Below are 26,175 nucleotides of genomic sequence, written 5' to 3' on the forward strand. Positions count from 1 at the left end.
AAGACGCTATATACGGCTAGTTCTTTATTAAAATTGATATCTGTGACGGAGCAAACAAGAAATTGGTTTTCATTATTTTAGTTATTTTTTTGCGACAACTCACTCTTAAATCTACAAATATATAACCACATTTTATTTACTGCCTCGAGTTTTTCTCTGTCTCCACGTTTGTGGGTGTATACATATGTGTGTGTGTGTGTGTGTGTGTGTATGGGAAGGTGTGTCTGTCTGTGCCTCTGGGGCGACCTCAAACAGAGATTAATGCAAAATATATATAATAAACAAAATATTTAAGATTTTTCAAGGCTCTAAGCGTGGTGCCAGAGGGCAGTATTGCCATTGTCAAATGATCATTTGGTCCCATCTTTTTTGTTCTTTGCCGCCTTGGCACTAGCGCGCGTTGCCTTCTTTTCCTCGTACTTCTTAATCAGTTCGTTCTTGGTGGGAATCGGCTTGATAAGGCCCCATTGCACCAGATACCTGATGGACACCGTGGTGCCGCCCAATGTGAGAGCGTATCGTAAGGGAGTGGCCACTTTATAGCACAGAAAAGCGATGGCATAGTGTCCCATATCGGAAGACTGGGCCCTTTCAATAATGGTCTCGCTAAGATGCATGTACTGCAGCAGCGATGGCACATCCACTCCGCTAAGACGAGACGAGACAAGACGCAAACTGAGAATCCAGAGTTTGGGGAAGTCTTTAAAGCTTACCACTTCGAAAGATAGTAGAAGCCGCCGAACCAGCCGACCGAGGTTACGCAATGGACCGGGATCAGCACATACCAATACTGCTTGTACATGTGCTTGAACCTTGCGAACAGCCCCATGTTGGCTGCATCCCCAAAGAGGTCGGTGGCCATTGTGGAAGAAGCCTTGATATCTGAGTTGTTGGTGGCAACTGGTGCTGGGGTCGGCTGTGCGGACTTGTGGCTAAGGCATCTTTTTCTTGTGAACAGCCACGGGCTTGGAAGATATCGTGTGGCTGCCGTTGTCGTCCACTGGGGAGGTGCCAGGTCGCGGTTTCTCCGGCTCCAGATGATACCATCGAAAAGGCATCTTGCGTTTGATTTCGTAGTAAAGCTATGCGACAAAAGCCGAGCAACTGGGCGCTGCTGTGCACCATGCCCAATGAGCCTCGTGAGCTGGGACATGGTTGCCTCGATGGGGCGCTTGTCTTTTGGTCAGGTTTGGAGGCCTAAAGCTAGATGTTGTTCTATTGACTGTTGAGCTGATGAATATTTCTAGTTCGCTTGAACAAGAACGAACTTTTTGATGTTTTCGACGTTCGCCTGCTGCCTCTATATTTCACACAGACACTTCCATGACCGGCACAATATACTCAAGGAGGTCACTAATTGTATAACCTCTCAGCACTTGCTAGTATAATTTGAGTTTAGGTCTGTTCAGCTCAAGTTTTATTACCCTCTTTCAGAATAATGGCACGGGGTATTGGTAGGGGTAGGTAGGGGTAAGGCTGGCGGTCTGACAGCCTCAACAATAATGGTAATAGCAGCAAAAATAACCATAACTCTCACAGCAACAGCAAAAACACACTAGCAACAACAAGTTAAATTAACAAAAGCAACAAAAAGCCGACGGGGAAACTTATGTGCAACTTTTTCCACAGACAAACACAAACAAACATGTACTATATGTAGGTATGCGAATATGTGTGCGTGTAAGAATTAAAAAAGCCACGTGCTTTGCTATGCCTCTCTACCTCTTTCACACTGTTCTACTCTCACTACATTTCTGTCCGGTTTTACGAACTTCCAATGAATGATTTGGACCTGAATACGGGAACCTAAAAATATTATTTCCTTGTTTCGGGACTTATTACATTTATTATATACATGTTTCTTGGGGTTAGATGTATTTGCCTTCGCAATGAGTAAAATTAATTGATCGTATTATGTATAACGCAAATAATTTATTCGTCTTTTATCGTGGGAAAATATAGCCTACAATGACGTTCACAGTATAATAGAGTCATAGTCGGTAGAGCCATGTCCGTCTGTATTGCCGTCTGACTATTAGTGTATCAACCCCATTGGCCCGCGGTACTCCAGCATTTTGTGTTCTTTCTATATCTCTTATAGTACCATAATAATTGCATTAGTGGCAAGCTTTCTTCTACTTTTCCTGCTCTTCCTGTGGCAAGTTTTAACAATTTGCGCATTGTTAACATTTGTTTGTCATTGTCGCAAACATTTAAATTTTGGGGGTTGGCGGTCATGAAGATACGGAGAGCCCTTCCGAGTTTCGCCTTGTTTTCTCTTGTAATTATCTCTGGCACTCCAGCAGCCTTTAACAGTGGCTCTATGAACATTTTTGTCATCAATTTGCGTTGAGTTTAATCAAACTGCTATAGACAACAAAGGTTTTATTTTATGAAATGACAACTGTGTGAGATGGGTTAAATAAGTGGCGAGGAGAACGGGTGTACAAATTGGGAAATCAACATCCACAAGCTCGGTGTTTCTTTTTCCCACCATCTACCATTTCCTTACATCGCACAACAGCTTGCACCAAAACATTATTGCAATATTCCTACAGATGCGTTCAACCAAATAGGAGCACACTTTGGTTCCTTTGGAAGGTGGGAAGCCCTGTTTCTTCGCACGAAGTTGTCCCAGAACTTGTCTTTGACTCGATCTGGAATCAAAGCTCGGTCCAAGACCCTCGCATTATGCTTCCTTTAAATGATAATTGCCTCTACAGAGACCTACACAATTCTATCGCACCTTAACCCTGGAATCCAGAAATCATCCAGAGTAAGTACTATACATTCAGAATGTTCTGCGAGGCCCAACATGAGAGTATATTTTTGTGAGCACAATAGTACACGTTCAAGTCCGTGCATGTCTTAGTTCCCTCTGGATGTGTGGCTATGTGTGCAATTTTACTATTTATTTATCAAACAATATGCAGCTGTTGCATTTCCCATACGCATTTCCTACGTATTTTGAACTCAATGCTAAACCTAATGGGGTCTCTCTATCTCTCTCTCTCCCCTTCTCTCTCTCTCTATCAAAACGAGCATGCGTGCGTCTGTCTTAAGTTCAAAAATGGCAATTCACTCGGCGGCAAAAGCTAGAACCTTCCTCGCATCGGATAGTTCGAATTTCTGGGGTGCTGCTTCTCATTCTCATTCCGGGTTCTGGCAATTAATACCCGGTACTTGAAAAGTTTAGGGATATATGAGTTTTTTGGTGATATTGCTTTTGTATAATACCCAGAAGGAAGCATTTCCGGCCCCATAAAGTATACATATAAGACCTAGGGCAAACAAAATTTTGTTTCCAGACCACTGTGATATCACACTGAATTTAGTTTGTTTCAGAATTTTTCCATTTTGCCCTCCCTCTCACTCACTCTTCCTGGTGCGGTGTGCACCATCTGGCAGAGGCAAGCGATGAAATGACTGGTTTTGATGTGAAAATAGAAAAAAATTATAGATATAAGAGAAAAATTTCGTTTTTAATTGAAAAAGATCAAATCTAATTTTATTAAATAACAATTTCCTCAGCGGCTCAACTTTTTATGAAATTTTTGTTTGGCAAAAATTAAATTTTTCCCTTTTGTGACACTGACAGAGTACCGAGTATGAAGTAAAGCCGCGACTTTTGACGCAGCTCACAATATTACCCTGGCAACAAAGGATTTCTTATTCTGTTTTTCAGTTTTTCTTTTGGACAGCAAATATACGCAAATAGAGGTTACTGGAGATTCGGTCATAGCTGTGTTATCTGTTAGTTTTGGGAATTGCGAGAATGCATTCATAAATCACATGTTTGGACTGTCTCACGGGAGCGAGCACCTCTGATTAGAGAGACAATAAAACGAGTGCGTCCATATTTATTTTGACCCAACAAAAATTGGTCCAAATTAATGACCATGCAGACCAGCAGATGCAGCAATGACTTTATGGAATGACTTTTGTAAGCGCAGCTGTGATGTGAGATGGGTTGCTACAGCAGCAGCTGTTGCTGCCTTCGAAGACTTAAAGCGTCCTCTGGAATACCACCCATGAGTGGGTAATCCTCCGACCCGTACCTAAGCGCATTTGTATTAAATCGAACGTGTTCGTTCTCAGCCGGCGTCTTTGCCTCTTTCAAGAATGTTACACTGCCAAAAATAGGAAATAGGTATTATTCATTCAAAAATAATTATAGAATAAAATATACGAAGTAGAGGAAAAGAGTATAAAAATATTTATAGGCTATGCCTGATACAAAAAAGATACAAATAGTACCATTTCATGAAATTTATATTTGATTTTTGATTGAAAGAACGCCAAGAACCGATTCAGTTACATATTTGGAAACTGGTTGCTGTGAGGTTTCCTCTCAGTGTGAAGACTGTGCTGCTCCTGGAGCTACTGCTCCCTACTGTTCCTACTGCACAAACTGTTTTATTTATTGACTGCACGTAGCGTATATCCTTATAATTTTTGTATGTGAGCTCTACATATGTCTGAGCAGCCAAGGGAAGGAGCGATTCCCTACGTCTGTGTTCCTTTTTGCGCTCAACTGCAGGTCCAAATATCTACAACAATTTCTTCGTCAAATGGCATGCCCTCTTCCCTCTGTCTCAGTCTCTTTCTGTGTATGCAATCAACTGAAATTGAAACCTGCAACAAATGGCCATGTTTGACTTTTTGCCGAGTCCAGCTCCGGTGCCGTTCTGGTTCCGTACTCTCCTAGTGCGCCGTACATTTTCAGTACATTTTAACGGCTCTTGAGCAAATAAACGATTTTTGAATTTTAGATTTTAAGCGACATCCGGCGGCAGCCCTGCAACGTATATCGTATGGTATGGTATTTAGGAAGATTGAATATCGATTGGGTCCTTGTGTCTCTCTTTTAAATAACAGAGTGCTAGCTAGCTTGATTCTCATTTCCTGCTTAAGATTACTTTTCCCCTCGTTATGACTTGCACTGAATATGGAATACCCATTAAAGTCGGGGGTGGATTAAGTTCGGATACAATTAGGAACTTGTTGCTGTTGGCTTGTTGCTTTTGGGTTCGTCATTACATTTTTCAGTGAGGAAACTCCTTCTGATAGACATAATATCTTTAGTTGATCTACTCAGGATAAACTGTTGATGATCTGTACTGCTTTAACCTTTCGATTATTTGTATTTCCATCGTCAGCTCCTTTCCAACTACCGACTACCGTAACTAAATGTATTTCCAGAGCTATCCCCCGGATATTCAAAGAATTTCTGCTGAAAGTTCCCCCAATTATGAGTCTAATATGAACTTCCAACACCATGGCATTCAAAGTCAAACTATTTAATTGACTATTTCCTCGGCAATGGCAGATGTAGAAATAGTTTCCTGCTTGCCTTCTGAACCTACTCTCCCTCCGAAATGGGTTGGAATTTTAGGAAAATTTTTCAAATCTTCACAGACTTTCAGAAATGGTAGCAGGGAGAGTGCATATATCATATTTCTCTACAGCCTCCAGAGCGGGGAAAACAGACAAATTAAATATACACAGCTTGGCAAGAGGCTGGAAAAATAACTCAGGCAGGTACTTTAGCTTGGCACTAGGAGCGCCCCTCTTCCCCTTTCTCCACTCAGGTCCGCAGAAAAGGATAATTTCATATTCGCGTCGCCTAACTTACGTAAATTGTTGAATAATACAATAAATAAAATGCAATGAATGTGCAAAATTTTCCTGAAAGAAAAGAGCAGACCTTGCGGTTTGCCCACCTCTCATTTTCCACCCTTCGCTTATTGTTGGTGCTCGCCATTCTCCGAGCGCAGTAAATAAATTAATGTCAACCGCACAACGTCATCGTCTTTGTCGTTATTATTATTATGTCCCGCGTATGCAGTTGCATGGCACGCATTTTTATGGCCGCCTCCTGTCCGGGGCCTCGTCCTTTCCCTTTCCCTGGCCCTGGCCCAAGTGTAAGAGAGAATCAAGAAAACAAGCGTAAAGACTTCTAGATACCCGCTAATCAGTTTGACCTACCTTAAAGTATCAGCGTAACTATGGTTTTGAATTATAAAGTTTCTGTACACAATTCGAATACCATCTAAGAGCGGTATACATCAGAGCTTGTTCTCGGTTTCCAGAGGGATTACAAGTCGTATACCATATAAGAATTGTAGGTACCGAAGTTTGTCCTAAGTTTCCAGAGGTATTACAATGAGCAGTAAAAAGCGAACCACTAACAATAACAATTAATAATTGAAATGCAAATGCAAGTCAGGCCGAGCCAAGGAGCAGGTTAAGTGCAAAATCAGAACCAGAATCGGAATCAGAAAGCCGCAAACTTTTCATAAGCAGCCCGACAAAGGACTAGGTCCGGTTGAGACGGCGCAGGACGGAGTGAAGTGCATTATCCAAAGGTGCCACAACATTGCACTCTGAAAGTGCAGCCTTCTACAGCCCCTCTTCCAAGGTTGCGTGTCAGAGGCAAATATTACGTGTTTCTGCAAGTGCTGCTATAAATTTACTTACATTTTACTCAAAACGCTGTGGGGCATAAGTATCAGGCAAGTGTAACCATGTTTGAGCCAATTTCACACGACAGGGAATAAAAGCTGCGATCAGTATAGTCGATCAGATAATACTGTATCTTGTCGAAACCTTGTCGACCAGAGGGCCTATCTGACATTGCCTTCCAGAGCGCCACCTAAATCGCCTACCACCATGCGTATTCAGCACTAGGATTTGATTTCGCAGGAGCTTATTTGCAGCCTACCAGAACTTTTCAATATTGTGACCGGATATGATTATCGCCGGTTATCGCCCAATAAGCATTCAACTCTGGAGTTCTGTGAGTACTGATTTCAATCATAATATAAACCTCCTGATTTACTGTTTTCTCTTATCGTAAGGGCAGGGCATCCTCCTCTATGCAGAGGATCATATTTTTCGGGTCTGCTGGTACTAATTAGTAGATTTAAAAACATTTATTAGCTTACCTCTTATCTCTTCTAGCGCACAAACGCGCATTAATGCTACAACCGGAATCTGTACTGAGAACCAGCGGCTCCAGGGTAATTGAAGGTCATATCCATAGTGTGATGTTTGGTTATGCTCAAAACATCGAATATTTCGAAGACGCTCTGGCAGAGGGCGCAGTCGCAGGCTGGACTGGCAGACGTTCTCTGAGAACTTCCAGTTTTTCACCTGGCACACACACACAGGCGGCATTTCTAATTGTTCTTATTCCCGCATTTGTCGGAAATCCGGACAGATTGTGCCCGCACAATCGGGCACGTACAGTGTGTGACAAAAAAAATCCCTCAGTAACAAAGGAAGCAACAAATTTCGGCAAAAACAAATGTTTTTTTATTTTGACGGCTGAAAAAGACTTGATCGACGCGACGGAAAATGCTGAGAGCGCACAAGAGGCAGGTAATAATCACTTTACAATCAAGAATATGGAATAATCGGTTCTGCTGGAAGAATAGCCTTCAGTTTTGTATGAGCATGTGTTATTTGAATTTCTCCAGGTAGTAGGTCGGGAGCGCACTTGGTAAGGTCAGCGAACAATAGCTTTGAGCTGTTGAAGCGAAGCTCGGACTAGGTCGATAGTTTTCCTTGTTAACGCGGCTCATTTAGCTTGTATCTATCCACGCAAGTGCCAACTCGATGAATTTCTCCCTCGAAGAAAGCAGTCTAAGCCGTCCCTTGGATCATGCCATCGGAGCTCGTTGATTTTCTCCCCGGGTGGACAGTGGGAGCGCAAAACGCACTCCCTGCTGCAGCCCTCTGTGCTGTCAAGATCGCCGCCGGTGTGGCTTAACATCCATCGCAGCACTCATCGGACATCTGATCCATCTGGCACTCCACAGCTGCGCAGAGGAGAAAAAATGAGTTAGTTTTGGTGTAACCATATAATATTTATGGAGATTTCTCCTTAACTTACCGCTTCATAGGCGAATAGGATTGAGCAAAAGCTACAGGCATTCCTCAGAGAAGTTCTCTGGGTCCATCAAGAACTGACAGTTTGTGAAGATATCTTCCTGTCTACGCAAGGAATCATTCGAATTTCGGTTCCGTTTGTCGTTTGATTCCCTAGTTATATTCGTGATTTGTATGCGTTTCTGTAATTTTTTCGTCGTATTACAATTAATTAACTGTGGGGTTGTGGAGGACCGCTATGTGGGATGGTACGAACACTTTCCCTTGAAGCTTTTCATGAAGCTTGCCGTTGGAGGTCTGGTCATGCGGATGCAGTACATATAAGTTGTGAAGAATAAGCTCCGTTCCGAAAAAACCTAAATATAAGATAGTTTATAAAAATGTTTTTTATTTATTTCTTTTTTTATTCTCACAATTCATGCACTTGTGCTGCGGTGATGAAAGATTATGTTTCCACTGATAGTTGAATTAGTACTCATTGTCCTGGCGTTTTTGGACTTCCGTTCTGAACAATTAAAGGCAATTAGGCGCAATTATATATGCCTTTGAAGTTGGTGTTGGTTACATTTCAACTGGCAAAGTCTGCGAAGATGGGAATTAGCTGGAGATTAGTGGAAGTGCGTAAATATATTAAAAAGAATGTGAATGCACTTGGAAGGATAATTGTACAAAATCAAAATATAATCAAATTAACCCAATAATTTGTTTAATGGCTGCATTTGTATACCATACACTCAAAAAGTACTTAGAGCTATAAGAGCTACAGCTAACTATTTCATATTCTTTATATTGTTCTTAACTGTTTATCATGTAGAAAGCTATAGAAAGACTGTATTGAAGCTGATTATACTTGTGAACTTTTAGCTTGGACTTTAGATACTTTAAATGATATGTCTGCAGCTCTCAACGCATATTAAGTGCGATAGGGGAACTCGCCCACTGCTGTTTGAAGTTTTGATTTGCTGCACGTATGTATGTTGAGCAGCTCTTCTGTGATTTGCCAGTTTCCCGAGTGCAGAGAAATGCGTGGAACAAACAGAAGGACTGCTACTGTTCGTCGTCCAAGTTTCCTTGATTCCAGTTCACGCTCTCAATTTCAACCGCCAAGTAGGGGGATGGGTGTGGTGTGATGTGGGAAGTCCTGGAAGTCACTTTTTGCTGGCTGCTTCATGCTGCATGCTAAACAAGTAGATGACAGCGGGAGACGAACAAAGAAAATACTATTTGAATTTTGATAGAATGCAGCTGACTTTTTGCTTCCTTCCATTTCCATGGCCATGCCTTTTACTACTTTCTAAATCTCTGTCTCTCTCTCTCTCTACCTCTTGCTTTTTTTGTTGTTTCTCTACATGATATTTCTCATTGATATTTTGTGCAAGCGTAGCGTAAATTCAATTTAATTTTGTATAAATTGGCTGCAAATGCAATTTACAAGTCGTGGAAAAGGCCAGGCTCCAGCTGCATTTAAGAAGCATGCGTGCTTTTTTCCTTTTTTTTTTGTACATGGAGATGCAAATTTTCTTTCCTGGTTCTTTTGGTGCGTGGCTCCAAATTTGGAAGATTCTGCTAAACCGATTCAGTTTCAATTTACATGAATATTTCAGTCGGCTAGTACTGCTTAACCAACTAGTTCAGATATGTTTGCGTGCACAAAAAATTATTTTTTTCATTGCTTTTACTTCAAAAGAGAATATTTGTTTTAGAAGATTTTTATATTCTTAGAGAATAAGGTCCGCCTAAAGAAGGTTAAGGTTTTCTGAGGTTCTCATTCCGCACAAAATTTGTGCCACAAATCCAAGGTTGGATCTGCCGCCAAATTCCTGATTATTTAGTGGCAGCTGTAAAGTTTCAAGACTGCGGAAGAACTTGCAACTAATGCCAACTTTTATTCCTTCCACGGCGATCGATCACAGGGGGTTAATAAACCGCAGTCGAGGATTTTGTTGGTTTGGCCCTGGCCCCGTAGTGGTGTCAACGACAGACGAGGTGCCTAGACATCACCTGGAACTACTACTCTGAAGCACAGAAAACTTTGGCAAATGCGTGTGGTTAAAAAACAGAAAGACCTGGCATCGTTTTCAGGTTTTTTGAGCCATAAAGGTGCAGCGGGTATTTACAATGCTGCCCTAAAAATAAGGTTGCATACTGCGTGGCGCCCCCAGTGATTTATGCAAGGCACTCAGCACCACCCACCCCCACCACCTTGTGCTAGCAACACTGAGCTCTAACTTTTAAATGCCAACACGGCTGGGAAGTGGTCCGAGTGTGTGGCAGAGTGGGAGGAGGAGTAGTTGTTGTTAGACTACAAAGTTGCAGGTGCAAATCCGCTCTACATCATCGCTTTACACGTGACGGTACGGCATGGGGTTGTGGCGGAGAAGGTGGGGTCTAAAAAAATAAAAATATGTGTTGGACTTAATTACATATATTACAAAATTAATTTTCTAGCTCTAACCGTAAACAATACAAACAACAGAGAACCACACAAATAACCAACCTAGCTGCCTTTCGGCACATGATCTTTCGATCAAATATGGTACAAATTGACTAATATCGAAAGTCAGCACTCAGTACTAGAGGAGATAAGATCGGAGAAGGAGGGAGAAGTGCGGACAGAATAGATAGAAGAGAATAAGCCATCGTCGTCATCTTTAAAAATTTGCAGAGTTCAGTCAACTTACGCCGATTTAAGAGCCACAAAGCGGTGAGTGTCAAGTGGGCGATTAAAGCGGGAAGGGCAATAAATCAAACTCTTTTATATATAAGTATGTGTTCGTAGAGAAAGAGAAAGAGAGGTATAGAAAGAGAAAGAGAGAGAGGCGGGCATGGAACGAATGAACCATTAGAAGTGTTTACTGCAGGATTTGCTAGGCTGCACTTTTCAGAATTCCGGGCAATCTTCTTATATTTTGTAGCGAACCAAACAAAAATTCTTATTGGACTACTTTTTCTGGTAGCAGTCGATTTTATAGCCTTGAGCTGAGACACCGAAAAAAAATATCTCGTTAAAAAGCTAACATTTGATTATTTTTGAAGTGCTCTCAAAATTAACCAGGATGATAGCTGACCAATCTCAGAAAATCCTAACAAAACTGCTCGTTTTGTTTTCCACATTCTGGTCCTTTTATCTGGGCTTGACTGTATTTTTGACGTGTGCATCCTCATTAATGTCATATTTATGCTCGGCTGACAAAGAACAATCGAAAACAAGACAAAATACTAAGTAATTCCTTTGCTCCTCTTCTCAGTGTGTCTATAAACGAGTTTCTAGAAAGATGTATGAAAGATTCCTGCCCAGAAATGGTATCGCGAGTTTCTCTGTCCAGACTTGGCCTTGTGGCAGCAAATGTTCCTCTCTTATTTTACTGTATTTTATTTTTTTATGTTTTATTCGGTTCTACGGTTTTTTTTTTCGTTTTGTGAAGTGGAAAGGGGCTGCAGGACTAGTCATTGTTTTCAATCAAGCTTCAAGCAGCCAATCAACCTATACAACATTGATTTTGTGAAGCTGCTGAGGGACTTCAAGCGAGTAGGTGGATACCCGGAGGCGTCATAATAAATCAATCAATATCCTTCCTGAATATATGTCCGCCAGTCAAGGGCTTCGGGTCGGCCTTCCATATGCCACTGTTACTGCGGCATCATCAACTTAAAGCCGGGGCAAGGCTGCGTCTGTTTTCTTTTTCTTACTCAACTTCGTCGTCTGGCTTTATTTTTTGATTTGGTGCCTCTTCTTTTGTGTTTACTTTTTGTCAAGGACATAAACATGTGTCCCCAAAAACGTTTGCAGTTGTCTATTATTTGTGCTGGGGACCTTCATTTATTGCGCTCCAGGCACTGGTCCTGGTCCAGCCCTGTCGTTTGGTACTGTTCCTCCATCAGTTCCTCATTCTTGTCCTCCTTTCAGAATAAATATTATGCGTACTAAATCAAATGTCAGAGAAAATGCATTGGCTGAGACAGAGACAGAAATACAGGGGCATAGTGGTACCTGCAGTCGGTGTTGGGACCGATATTGCTCTGGAAGGATTTATTTTTACCAGAGAGAATGGGAGTCTGCCCATAAATTGCACGTTTCATTAATTTTCCTGAAATGGCGCTCTGCTCTCATTACTGTGACTCTTCCCGTCCAGTTCATCAACATGTTTGCAAAATGATATGGTTAGGCCCCAAACGCATAATTGATTTAAATTGTACACGCACACGAGGGAGAAAAACAATGGGCTCCCGCCCTATTTCCGATTCCTAGGACCCGCCAGCGGCGAAATCTGCTGATATGGTGGCAGATAATATAGCCATTGTGGGCCATTCCGCCTCTTCCGTCCAACTGTTGATTAGCCAAATGCATTCAACCGCACCACATGTCGTCCTATGTATGTGCCATAGAAGGATGTACAGACAGGGAAAGGCAATAATTATGCCAGGAAAGTGTTTGGGGTTTGTGTATGGAGAACAAAAACTATCTTAGATGGAATCCCAAATTACTTAACCCAGTTCCAAGCAATTGGCAACAACTTGGCAGAGATGTGGCAAATGGCCGATGGGCAGCTTAATGGCTGCCATGCTTTCCGCCTCCAGCCTTTACATCCCTCTGGGCGACGACCGAAACGGTGGCTAAGAAGGCATGCTAAATAGCAAAACGCCAGAATATGCCTCCACAGGGGACAGCGACTGCCTCGCTTTGTATGCCAAATAAATATTAATTTCCTCCCTGCCTGGCAGCAAGCCAAAGCTGCAGCCCAGCCAAAGCCTCAACCGAACCAAGCCGAACAATCTGAAAATTGTTAGCAAGCACCTTCCAATTCGAATTCCAACAATTGTTGCTGAGTTAACACAAAATGCAGCCAATCTTCTTTGGTCAAGTCTATTCTGGTTATGGCTTTGGCTATGGCTGTGGCTCTGCTCCTGGTGCTTTGGATATTTGTCAATGTCCCAGGGCCATAACTGTTTGGGCCTTGGCAGTGCTCTACCAAAAATGGAGAGTATTGGTCGGCTTATTAGTGATTCGAATTCTGAGTCTGCCAGAAATTTTGCATATAGGTCTGGCGTATACTTAATGCAGCTCTTGGCATTGCAATGCATTGGGGGGATGGCATTGATAATCTTTTTATTTGCTCGGGGGATTGTTGAACGTCAATATATGATGTTTCTATTTATATGAAGTCTAATCATCCTTCCATATGAACACTTTTCTTGCTCGACTAAATGTGTTTGCTTGATAAATTTGTTTCCATTTTCAATGCTCTAGCTCCCTACTCCTTGATCCATTAATTTTCACTCTGGACCACTTGACGTATGCTTAATATTTTGTTTACGTTGTCTAATGACCAGACTTTTAACTTTTGTTGCACTCCCTGCTCTGTTTTTCTCATATGTATCCCTCACTTCGCCATTTTTCTGCCTTTCTCCCCTTCTCTGGCCTGGCTTGTATCCCCATCGCACATAAAACAAACTTTGCGGTTACTTAATGAAGCTGAAAAATTGCCTCGGTTTTCCCCATTTTATTTGCACTTTCGCTCGCTCTATCTCTCCTTGTTGCATTTTCCTCGTTTTTTCTTGTACTTGTCCATCTTTTCCCTCGGCGTCGCTTTCTTTTTTAAGGATTGTAAACGCTGGTTAGGCTTGGGCTGAGAGCGAGGGAAGTAGGTGAAGATCTCCTGCAGTCAACGATTTAGCCTCTTGCCTCTATTTATGTTGAGTGACTGTCTGGCTGTAACCGGGCTGTAACCTGAACCTGGGATTGCCATTAAGCGGCCTCCCACCATAAACCCAGCAGGGGGAAACTTAACGCAAGTATTGCAGCCCAGGCCCCAGAAGTTGGAGCCACTTTCACAGTCTTTCGCCCAGTCATAACCGCATCCAGTTTTCATTTAAATTTTTTGCAGAATTTCATTTTTAACTGCTTAACTTTGCATAATATTTCTTGCCAGCAACTTTTTCTGTTTATTAAGTGTCTGTTTTGGCTGGAGTCCTTCCTCAGCTCACTCTCACGCTCCTTAAACTGCCGATGACACCCATGCGAGCAATTGTTCATTTCTTATGGAATTTCTTAGGGTTCTGATATGCAAACTTTGGTAAAATCAATTAAAGTCATCGCAGGATTGGGTCCAATCCCTGTTCTGTTCTGCGCTGCTGCGTTCGGTCGGAGCCTCATAAATAATGACTGCTGATTTGTAAATGTCGGCGGCCAGTCGACGCCTCTGAGCTGGACTCTCGGGCCTCGAACTCGCACTCGCACTGACAGTGGCACTGGAGCTGTCCGCCGTGTTTGCCACTTCATTCATCTGTCTTAAGTGCTTACCACGCTGACGTTGTCGTGGTTGTCCCGTCGTACTCCTGGCGGCGGCCTGGCGCCATGCAAAGAGTATGTGTACAATTGTGTATGCTTTGCTAATTGGCCACCGACCCCGACCTCGCCACGACTCGACCTCGTAGTACAGGAAGCTCCAATTCCCCATGCCACAACTCCGGTGATTGATTTGTATGGCTTAAGCTATATGCACGCGAAACGCAACGATAAACGGTGTAAAATTAATTAGTCAGCCGAGGGACGTGAATATATAGCCAAACGATATCCTCGATTCCTCAGACTGTCTGTCTGGCGCTGGTTCTGGCTTTGGTTCTAGGTTCTGGGCTTATAGATAAATAAATGAGTCGCGTTTATGCCACCTAGTGTGGACGATTTTTAAAGTGGTCCCTTTCCACTTTTTCAATTGCTGCGCCATAAGGTGGAACCGGGCATACACTTAGACGATAAAATTATTGTCTGTACCCGTAAAAAAGAACTCAAGAGAGCGAGAGAACTGGCCACGATAAACATTATATTTTTGGCACCGCACTAGACACAAATTGTCGTCGTTCTGCGGTCAACAGCCACCAGTTCATAGATAATTTTCCGACTACGAGTAGCCGCCGTCTTTCAACTGTAAAATTGCACTAACAATTTCCTCCTACGACTCCTCCACACACAATGGTTGTTTATTGAGAGCCAAACAAAGTTTTCGTCCTTCTTATTGCTTATCTGTGGAAAGTGTTGGGAAAAAAGTATCCTTCGCTTGGGACAATTTTTATTGTTTGATTTTCAAGAAATGTTCAATAAAAGTTTCCAATAAATGTACAACTTTTCACACGGTAAAAATTTATTATGGATCTTCACCAAAATTCTGTCGTATAAGAACTAGCAAATCCCGATCCCGCATCTATTTCTTGATGGCCTTCCATGCGCTTACCTCCATTTGGAGCACCAGAAGACGTTGCCTCAGGCCGTTTGACACATACTGGCCCGGGCTCGACCAGGCCTGCAACTGCGGCTGCGACTGCGACTGCGACTGGATGTGGTGCATCATCATTGGACTGGTGTTTCTTCCCTTCGTGGGGCGCTCGATTGTGGTGATGTGAGGGGCCTTGGGCGGCGGAGACTTCCTGCTGCGGGTCGGATATTTAAGCATAATTTTGCTTTGATTTGCACTAATCAAACGGAAACCAAAGTAGAAATCGAATAGAGCAATAGTTTGATCGAGAGAAAGATGATGTTACTTCGATTCAATTTTTGAAATTAACAATAGGAAGAGGGGTCTGTCATGTTTGGGGAAGCACTGTACAGAGCCTTCTGTGATTCCTGTCTACTTTCCTGTAATTTCATTAGATACACCCACAATTCCTGGTCTGTGTCGAGGGCACATTTCCCCAACGCGGCCACAAATGGAATTTTTAATTGTCTGTCTGCTTATAGAATTTATGGACCTGCACATGATTTCTTGAATGCTGCAGAGCCGCTGCTCATCTGGCTGCCAGCACCGTGGACAACCCTTTACAAAAGCTCTCATTGCTCAGCAAGCACTCGAGTCACTTTATTATGTCAGCATCCTTTGTGGTATCCCTCTACAGTGCCTCCGCTCAAGCCGAGGAGCTACTGCTGTTGCTGCTGAACTTTGTCCCTCCGGTGGGGACAACTTAAGTTATGTTTATGCCTCAAAAGGCCTACGACAGACTACGGTCTGCTCAGGGGTGTGGCTCAGTCTGGGTCTCTGTCTGTCTGACAAGCTGTTGAATGAGATCTGAGGATGAACTGTCCTACCCTTGAAGAAACTGTGCGGCACTTGCCACTCCAAAGGGAGCTGGAAGGGCTGCGACACTTGAGATGTTTTTGGGAGTGAGTGAGTGAAGGTGGGATTCGGACCTGCACCAGCTTTAATATTTCAATAGGAAAGCACATCATCACAATCAAAAGTCAAGTCAAGTGATGCGTGTTTTGTTGTTTAGAAATGCAGCGATATAAATGGAAAAGTTTTAGCTGGTTGTCAGTCTCAAGTTGAGGGGATCTAGAATCCATATCATCGTTTGGCTGATTCCTGCTCCTGATTTCGACTCTTTTTACTGTCGTCCTATGAATCCGTTGGCTGCAATTATTTATTTTGTTTTCTCTGAAATGGTCATAGCCGAGCAATATCTTGGCATTCCGTTTTACTCCCTGTCTTAGTATTTTGATTGTTAGCTGGGACCACCTCTCTTTTGCATTGTGCTTTGCAGGAGGAAGTTCATAATCCAGCATTCACAAAAGCACAGTTGTAACAAATTTCTACAAACAAATGGCAATTAAAAGCTGAAGCGAAATACCGAAAGAAATTATGAATTTAAATGGGTAATTAACATAAATGACTTTATTTCGAGTGGTTTCAAAATAAACTAGACGATTGTTAGCTCTTTATTAAACTAAATTAATAATCAGATGCCAAGGCATCCATATTTCTCCGAAGACCTCTCAAAAATTGACAGCTGGAGCAGCAAATGAAAATGGGCTGTCGAGGAAAGAATCAGAATAGAATAATCGGAATTCCCGGCCTGAAGCTGAATTTTTGCAGCTGCAAGTTTCATTCGGTCCCCATCCCCCTTGCATCTGGCGAAGATCAAGAAGAAATGCCTTTAATTAAAAAATATTTTCAGCCAAAATTGCATAATTTCATCCAGATAGATTTGGTGGAGAGCTGTTTTTGACAAAGACGTGTACAGACACGGACAGGCCCCAAGGCAGAAGTTGAAGAGATAAAGAGTGAGGATACAGGATTGCCGGATTGCAGGCGTAGACAGGTGACAACTCATCAGGCCACGCACGCAAAGGGAAAAGCTTTGGTCACCTGCGTGTCTGTATCCATGTGCTCCTGAGAGTGTGTCTGTGTGGCCCAGAGTCACTGTGTGCCCATGTGTGGTGAGAATTTGTGTCCAGTGTCCTCTCCGGCCATTGTGATATTTTTGCACGTCCTGCAGCCTGCAGTCTGTTACTCTGCGATGTGCTAATGGCTTTGGCAAATTAAAAGCGAGATGTGCCAATGGGCACCGAAATAGAGTGGCAGGATAAATTCGCATCAACATCAGCACCTCTCCCCTATAGCTCTGTTGTATTCCTAGCTGGTTCGTAATTTTGATTAGCTGAAGGAAATATAGACAGCAAATAAAATGTAGGAATGCTTATTCTAATAAGGTTGGTTTGCCGTACCCAATTATATCTTGTATAAAATCTTGTAATAAAATAGATTTCCATGGTGCTCCGTTGGATGCGTATCCTACTTCAGCTTATTCCGTTGTTCCTCCAAAACTTCTTCTCTCGACTGTAGAGGGACAAAAAGGAATAAAATCTAACAGCTATTGCACTTTGGAATAAAGCAGTGAAGAAGGTCTGGCCGAGGGATGTGCAGGGGAATGCAAATACATATTTATGATGTTGAAAAATATTTGCAAATAAATTGCCAAAGCCAGAGCGGGCAGCAGTTTCATAGGCAACTCCCAAAAATGTCCAGCAATCGCAGTTGCAATTGCAGTTGGCTAAAACCTTTCCCCACACACTGCACCTCCCCCCATTCATCTAGCGAACCCCTGCCGACGCGTTGGCTGGCAGTGACGTAAATCTATTTCAGTTGAGGGATCAGTTGTGCATCAAACATGCCGGACAGTTTAAAATATCAGAGCTCTTGCACGTCCTCTTCCCCTGTTCGCCTTCTCCTCTTGTGCGCGACATACAGTCGTAGTGCGTATTAGCAATCTTTGCTACTATTTTTTGAGAATTTGCATTGTTTTTATCATCTATTTTGTAACCCTCTCTTTTTGATTAAAAGTCCGTACTATAAATATATTTCATTTATATTCTCTCTGCACTTGTTTTGTCCAGAGCAGGGAAAAGTATTTAAATTTGTATTTGCTTAGGCCATATCACGGGTAGAGATGGTAAAAGGGTGGAAACCAAACATAGTTTTATTTGGAAGCTCGTACATCAAATTCAATTGGTTTTCATTGTCGCTTTGTTTGTTGGCTATTTAGGGACTTTTTTTTGTATCCAACAGGGAACTGAACGAATGTTGTCATAGAACTGGATCTGCAGGGTCCAACATTGGTGTTGTGGGAGTTTGAGACATTGTCCTGATTGTTTTGGTCTCTTATTGAGTGAATTGCAGCTGAATACTGCAATAATGCAAGGGCCCGGCCAATTTTCCGGAGAATCAATTTTTCGAATTGCCAAAATATGTAAAAAAAGAAGGAAGTGCTCTTGACATTGTTTTTCTCCTTCCTCACCATCCAAACTAGATCAATACTTTTTACAACTTGGTGAATTATAGAATCTTCAGTTGCAAAATAATCATTCCTTTGTTAATGCCCAGCAAGATAGAGAAAAGGAAAAAGATAGATAGACAGAGAAAGAGAGTGTTATGAGGTGCTGCTACGGTCGAAGCTCTACATTTATACGCGACACTTTAGTCGGTATCGCTGCCGTCCGCCAGGGGATCTCTGAGATCTAGGCAGAATAAGAATATAAGAATATATTTACTTTATGGGGTAGGAAACGCTTCCTTCTGGGCGTTACACACATCCACTTTCTCCACAAATCTCATACTCATTTTGAGTATCGGGTATAAAAAGCGACATGCCCACAGAGAATCGACGACGTTTGTGCCATTCACTCAGAGGCGAATGGCGCAGGCCATTGCAGAGGTTAAGTCCGTTTGGCATGCCGACGACTCGCTGATTTAAATGCCAGGAGGCCAGAGCGGGGCAACGAGATCCCAACGTCAGTCTACCACTCGTCGTCGTCGTGCCATATGTGACATTTGTTTGTTTAGACGGCACTCTTGGCGACAAATATAAATGTTAGTTACGCTTTTCGAGCTCTGGTTGCCAAATTGCCTGTCAAGTTTTCCCAGTTGCGGCTGAGAGAGGGACTTCGACTGCCAGGAAGACTGGGACTGAGACTGGCTGGGGCTATAAACAACAGAGGCCGTCAGGTCACATGCTCCACCCACACTATGAACTCGGGGAAAACCTCCCACAAAACGGGGCCCTTTAATCTTCTGCTTGATCAGTCAGATGTACCAGAGTATACTCCCCTTGGAGCTGCACTACTGCCAGTCATCCTTTTTCCGACGACTGTTGGCTGACGTCATGGTGGAACCTTTCCTTTCCTTTCTTCCTTCCTTTCAACAAGATAGCATCGCTTTCCTCGACCATTCGATATCTTAGGCCCCTTGTGACTAAAATGGCAAATCAGTAGTTAACCATTTTTCTTGTATCTTTTGGCTCATTTACACTTTACACGCACACGCGTATCGGTCGGAGATAGCCGAGGGGCAATTGCGTGTCTAGCCATTGAATTTCAAATAATTTTTGTTTTTGGATCCTCTGGGCACTGGCACTGATTTCCTTACACTTATTTCCAACATCGGTTCAGATTTTCCCTGTTTGCGTCTCGGCTCTTCCCTTTATTGCATCAAATTTATTTTAAGTACTTATAACATAAGACAACAAGACGTGCGAGGAGAATTGAGCCACGTGACCCAAATTGAAGTATGTACAAGCCAGAGTGCAATGCTCCTTTCCAGAAAAATATACATATGTATATGTATATATTTTTTAGTTTTATCTTTTTTTTTTTTTTGCAACAGCACATACAATTTGCTCATTTGAACCGCATCGACGGAGTGACGCATAGAGGAGAAGAGAGAAAGGTGGCACTCACATAAATAGTAATTTGTGTAGTGCATTTTGTGGGCGCGGGTAGGCGTATTCTTGCCGTTTTAGCTAAATTGCCGCCGTCCGGCAGGTTTGCGTTGCAGTCGACTGTTAGCGGAGAGCGCCGAAGGCCCTGCGGCAGGGCACGAGGATGACGGCCGCCGAGCTCACGGCGACGGCTGTAAAATGTACAAAATCAAAAATGTAATGAAAATCGCGTCTGGTCAGAGCAGATAGACTAGACCGATGGGCTCGACCTCGTCTTCGTCCAAGGCACTTTTAATGGTATTTTTAAACAGCCTGGAAACATTGGCACAAAAGCTAAATCTTAATATTGGCTCACCATAGATTTTAAGGTATTAGAATGTAATATTTGAAAGTTTTGCTAGTTCTCGATAGATTCATAGCAGCCAGAGGTAATAGTTCCATAGCACACAGCAATGTTAGCTTCATAGCAATCAGCTTTGTTCGTTTACTACAATCAACAGGGCATACGTTTCGGAGTGATCTATTTGCAAAATTAGATCGGCATTCGTTATTAATATAACTATTAAATGATCTCTGGACCATCTAGAACGATGAGCAGAAATGTTCCATATAAATATAACTAAGTTGTTGACTTTCTCGCGCATCAGGGAGTTGTGATGGAATGCGGACCGGCGTTAAGCTGAAAATTTCAGACAAAATTGTTCTGCAGGTATGTTTTAGGTGTGATATCTATAGAAAAAAAACGAGGGGGAACGTTGTGAGTTGCTGCGGACACCGCAACTCTACGGTTATACCCGATACTAAGTCAGTATGGCTCTCCTCCGGCAGACGCCGCTAATATTTAACGACACGACAAAGAGTGCGTGCGAGAGAGACAGAAAATCAGTCTGAGCGTGACGTCGGGCGCTGCGTAGCCACTGCAAATTGATTTGTTCCTTTTGGCTATAAAAATGATCTGATCTGATCCAGATTCAGCAATCTAATAGATATGGTCATTATCTATGATTCTGCGTTTTTAGTTTTCTCAAATCTGCAATATTGTGGATGCAACAGATTTTCGTCCTTTGTGGGGGCGGAAGGGGGTGGGGCGAAATTTTGAGATATACGTTTTATAGTGAGATCTAACAGGAGTACGGACACTAAATTTGGTTACTCTAGCCTTAATATTCTCTGAGATTTGTGAATATCCCCAGATTTGCATCCTTTGCGGGGGCGGAAGGGGGTGTGGCGAAATTTTGAAACAAACTCGTCTCGGTCCGATATATTAGGAGTGTGGATACCAAATTTGGTTGCTCTAGCTTTTATAGTCTCTGAGATCTAGGCGCTAATGTTTTACTCTAAGCAAAGCCGCCTATGCTACGTGTGTGTTAGAGAGAGACAGGGCGAGAAAAAATGAAATTGTTTTCTTGATGCTGGCTATAATAATAATACGATCCAATTCAGATTCTGCAGCATAAAAGATATGGTCATTCTCTACGATTCAGCGTTTTTGGTTTTCTCGTATCTTTAAAATTGTGGATGCCACAGATTTTCGCCCTTTGAGGGGGCGGAAGTGGGCGGGGCAAAGTTTTGAAATATTTTGGTAGCAGTGACATATCACAGAAGTCTGGATCCAAAACATTGTTGCTCTAGCTCTTATAGTCTTTGAGCATTAGGCGCTGAAGGGGACGGACAGACGGACAGACGGACAGACGGACGGACGGACAGACAGACAGGGCTCAATCGACTCGGCTATTGATGCTGATCAAGAATATATATACTTTATAGGGTCGGAAACGATTCCTTCTGGACGTTACACACATCCACTTTTACCACAAATCTAATATACCCCAATACTCATTTTGAGTATCGGGTATAATAATACGCTCACTCACTTTATGTCAGATCCAACGTTTTTTTTCCCATCCTGAGGATATTCCCACTAAATTTATTCCCGTTTTACGATTTGTGACAGAAAATATTGTTAATTTTAAAGGTCATAGGTTAGATTACTCGTCTAATCTCAGATTAAGATAGTTGGATCCCTCTACAGTTTAGAGTTCTCTGTAAGGTATATGTATATTCATACTAACAATCAACTCCTCCAGGGATAGCAGGATTCTTCATCGAATGGAGGGTTTTAAATTAGGGGTCTAGATCCATATATTCAGTGTGTATCCATTTCTGATCTTTATGTATATTTAATGCATTATCGGACCTAACTGTTAACCCTATAAATTGCTTTGGATTCCAACATTCGTCCCCTTTGATGACGTCACGTACACCAATGCAAGCACAATGGGATTTCTACCATACCATGCGGTACCATGCGGTCGTCTCTCAGACTCTGGTGACAATCTTGTTTTGAAATGCGGCCGGAATTCTCAATTAATTGAAATTTACGGCCAGCACCTTGACACATGCGTTTGAAGATGTAGGATCAGCTGGCAGGGAAGATGCAGGATACATTACCTAGGGGAGTGTATATGTCCTTGCATATAATTTTATGTGGTTTCTCTTGGACTTTCACAGCTTTCTCTCTCTCTCTCTCTCTCTAGCTCTTAATTAAGTCAAAGAGCCAAAGTCCTTACAGAAAATGCAGCTGGACAAGTCTAGAGCTTAGGGGGAATTTACCTTCCCGGCTACAACGGTACAACTCTCCTGTACGTCAACGCCGACAGCGTCTAGTTGAAAATTTATGTAATACGCGTTTAAGCGAGAATGAACATCATGAATATGGATTTTGCATGGGGCGGATTTTCGGAAATGTTGCTTAATTGGCAGCGAAAACTGAAGGCGAGCGAAGGCGAGCTCCACTGACGAGCTACCTGCTACCTCCTCTTGTCTCAACGATCTTTCCCAATCATATGACTGCAGGGGCCTTAAAGAATTCAAAAGTAAGTGCAGGGAACTTCACACGTGCTGAAAAAATTGATTGATGATTGAAGGCTATACAAAAAAACGACATGTGCTCCCCACGCCATGCCACCGCCACTTCCAATAGGAGTCCTGGAGTGGAGTGGGGTCTTGGCTAACGGAAAATAGCAATTCAAAAACTCGGCACAGAAAAATATCCCACAAGGAGTGAGAGAAAAGGGTGCCAGGACCCCAGGATCCTGAGCCAGAGAACTGGCACAGAAATAGTCATGTGCAAAATGGCGTGTGCTCTCGTCTCTCGCCTTCTCGGCTCCGACGGAATTTGCATAAATTTGGCATTTGAAAAGCTATTCAGCCTGATGGAAATGATGAGGAGAGCAGAGCACACACAGAGCCCACACCCCCGCACTGTACACCGAAACGACCCTGATGATGACGACGATGATGAAGAGGCGGCTCTAGCCGCTTCCGGCGTGTTGTATGAAGCCATTAAATGCTTGCCCCACACAACTGAGACCAGAATGACCAATATCGGTGGCGCCTCCACAGAAAAGTGAGCTACAATTGTCGGCCCAATCCATGTTAATGAAAGCCTAGTGAGACAACTGGTTAAGATAGAGAGTGAGTCACACTACGGGTAACTTTTTACATACCGATACAACAGACAAATAGATTTAAATTAGTTGCTAATTGATGATTGCTTGGTTTCCAATTTCAGGAGCTTCGGATTCTATGCCAAATTTCATTGTACGCTTTGCACTCACTCTATGCAAATAAATTCGAGTTTACTATTTTTATTTTACATACATATGTATTATATGCTGCTTCCTGGGTTTTGAAAAGGGACTTGTAAATTGTCTCTATCTGAGTTTATTGAAACGCTTTTTAAGAACTGATTAATTTAATAGAGACAGAGGAGATATTTGTCATTCTGTTAGCTGGCTTACAAATGATTTTGACCTTGTTGCTTGCGACTTTTGGCGGCCCAGATTCTTTTGATGATGCGACAACTGCTGTTGAGGGCGTTGGAACTCCAGCCACTGCACTCCAGCTTGACGGTGCATTTGCTGATGCCAGCGCGTGCGATACTTGCTAAGAGCGGCACAGGGATATGCTAGCTGAAAGATAATCTATGAGAGAGAAATGAGAGAATCACAGAATGTAGCCCAACCCACATATGTGGGGTATTTGCATTGGAGACTACCTTGGAGACTTAGATAGAAAGACTTGGAGACAATCGTATAATTCGAACACTTATATTTAAGAATGAAACGTGGTCAGATATTAGAAGTTTCACGACTATCAACAAAGCAGATATAAAAGTGAGGAACATGAAAAGCATGAAAAATGTCAAAATCCGTCTTAAATAGTTATTCTACAAAACTATTTTTCCCAAAGAGTCAGGCATCAAATTGGTGCATCATCCAACTTCAGAGAAGTTTACAGTGAACCATATATATAATCGAAAATATTTATATTAAATACCAACCACTATCGGGAATTTCAGTTTCAAACCAATTAAAAGAAAAATAAAAAAACCTCATGGGAAAAATGCAGCTTGAACAAAAGAAAATAGGAAAACGGCAAGTGGCGAATAGAAACTCTAAAACAGAATTCAAATTAAAATGGCGTTTGGAAGCAAAAGCACCAAATTCTATGACGTTATTAAAGGGAGAGGTCGCCAGCAAAATTGGTCTATAGACAACAAATTACACGAATTGCGTAAGCCAATTACTTTCCTTCATAGATTATAATTACCAAGCGAATCATCTGCAAATGTTAAACGGAGAATGGTCAATAAACTACTAAATTCATTTATCCGAAGCGTGGATATGCGGCCGCGGCTTCCTTCTCTATTTTTGGCCAATTGTGGCCAGTTGCTCTTTTTTTCTTCTCTTCTTTCTCTTTCTTCTGTCTAAATGATTTGAGAAATATACTATCATATAACTTCTCCTCATTCAAAAAACTCAATCAGCAGAGATTTCTTAGGTACCTTAATGAATTAACTGACTTGCAAAAATAATAATCAAACTGTCAGCAATTGAGCTCGTTACCAGTAACCGGCTACACACTCTTTCTCTCTCCTCTCGCTCTGAGCAATCCCTTCCTGCTCGAGAATGGACCGAGACATTTTTTACATTCTAAATGTTAAATTCCACTCGGCTTGGGGACACGGCGGCACACACGGAGACATGGACTCCTGCTAAGCTTCGTAATTTTTCGCGAATGCCAACGCCGCCAACACTTAATTAAAATGGCATCCGGCTGAGGCAGCAGAAAAAATTCCCCATCTGCGCATTGAACCTCCTTTGCATCATACCAATCCTTTCCCTCTGCCAATTCTTCTCTGAGTAAGCGAATTTACTTCCCGCTTCTTGGCCTTTGATTGATATGCCAACGAAGCGAAGGCCGAGCTCCACGATGGAGAGCTGCAACCCCAGACCTAGACCCAGACAGAGAGAGACACCTCAGCAAGTATGTAGAGCCCAAAGCAGAGCAATGAAGGAAGGTGGAACAAATTTAGTTCGTTAGCTATTATGCGAAGCAGGACAATACCATATATTGCGGCCCACTCGTCGGCACAAAGTCAACGAAAGCAGATGGGGCCAGGTAAATGGCCTAATTGAAGCGCCAAGCGGCCCAATCGCAACCGCTTTTAGTTCTCTTTTCCTCGGTTCGCCTCGGTTGGGGCCTGACTGTATTTGGTCTGACCAGAAATTTCGTTTCCTTTTCCTAAAGCCGCCTCAACAAACCAAAACATCGAGCATACATGTGGCAAAGAGAGGATGGTGGAAAAGTATGTAGCCCTAAAATCAAAGGGATTTTCTCTTGTTTGGCTTTCGAATCTCCTGCGGGTGCATCAGCAGGTTCTGCAACAAATTAGGAACAATCATAGCTCAAGTGAATAATGAACAGAACAAAAATATTTGTAGAAAAATCCGCCCGTGTAAATTTTATTCATAATATGCAGCTCTTCATTAATTTTACAAATTTAAACTCAATCCAAAGTATTCCTTTCATTAAATGAGGGTCATTCCTTCTTAAGGTCCAATGCAGATAATTTCTCAGTCGGTGATTTTTCAACAGCCTCTTATTTCCTCGTATGGGCGGGACATGAGAAGGCGTGGTTGAAAAACTGCAGTTAAATCCCCTTTTTGTGCTGATTTCAGCAGCTTTCCTGAGGTTAGCTTTTGGTGTGTTGAAAAACTATTTTACAGCTAGACAGTGGGAAAACAGAAACCTCAGCACACAATTTTTATACCCGATACTCAAAATGAGTATTGGGGTATATTAGATTTGTGGTACAAGTGGATGTGTGTAACGTCCAGAAGGAATCGTTTCCGACCCTATAAAGTATATATATTCTTGATCAGCATCAATAGCCGAGTCGAATGAGCCCTGTCTGTCTGTCCGTCCGTCCGTCTGTCCGTCTGTCCGTCCCCT

General features: G+C 42.5%; 1 protein-coding gene and 1 long non-coding RNA gene across 3 annotated transcripts in view; both read right to left on the reverse strand.

Annotated features, from left to right (window-relative positions):
• Positions 1–312: 312 nt before the first annotated feature.
• LOC6601532 (uncharacterized protein C18orf19 homolog A) lies at positions 313–1,252 on the reverse strand. Its single transcript, XM_002026557.2, has 2 exons — positions 714–1,252; positions 313–648 (listed from the first exon to the last, which is right to left on the reverse strand). Exons 1-2 carry the CDS (start codon positions 1,151–1,153, stop codon positions 351–353), a joined length of 738 nt encoding a protein of 245 aa, XP_002026593.1. The 5' UTR covers positions 1,154–1,252; the 3' UTR covers positions 313–350.
• A 6,080-nt stretch (positions 1,253–7,332) lies between these two features.
• LOC6601533 overlaps positions 7,333–26,175 on the reverse strand; it is a 42,193-nt gene continuing 23,350 nt past the window's right edge. For both annotated transcript variants that reach the window (XR_003409098.1, XR_003409099.1), the window contains 3 exons: positions 8,307–8,475; positions 7,898–8,249; positions 7,333–7,823 (listed from right to left, as the gene is read on the reverse strand). This is a non-coding gene — a long non-coding RNA (uncharacterized LOC6601533). The remainder of the gene's footprint in view (positions 7,824–7,897; positions 8,250–8,306; positions 8,476–26,175) is intronic.

Source organism: Drosophila persimilis, unplaced genomic scaffold (assembly GCF_003286085.1).
Source record: "Drosophila persimilis strain 14011-0111.01,24,50 unplaced genomic scaffold, DperRS2 tig00000715-arrow-arrow-pilon, whole genome shotgun sequence".
NCBI classification, from domain to species: domain Eukaryota; kingdom Metazoa; phylum Arthropoda; class Insecta; order Diptera; family Drosophilidae; genus Drosophila; species Drosophila persimilis.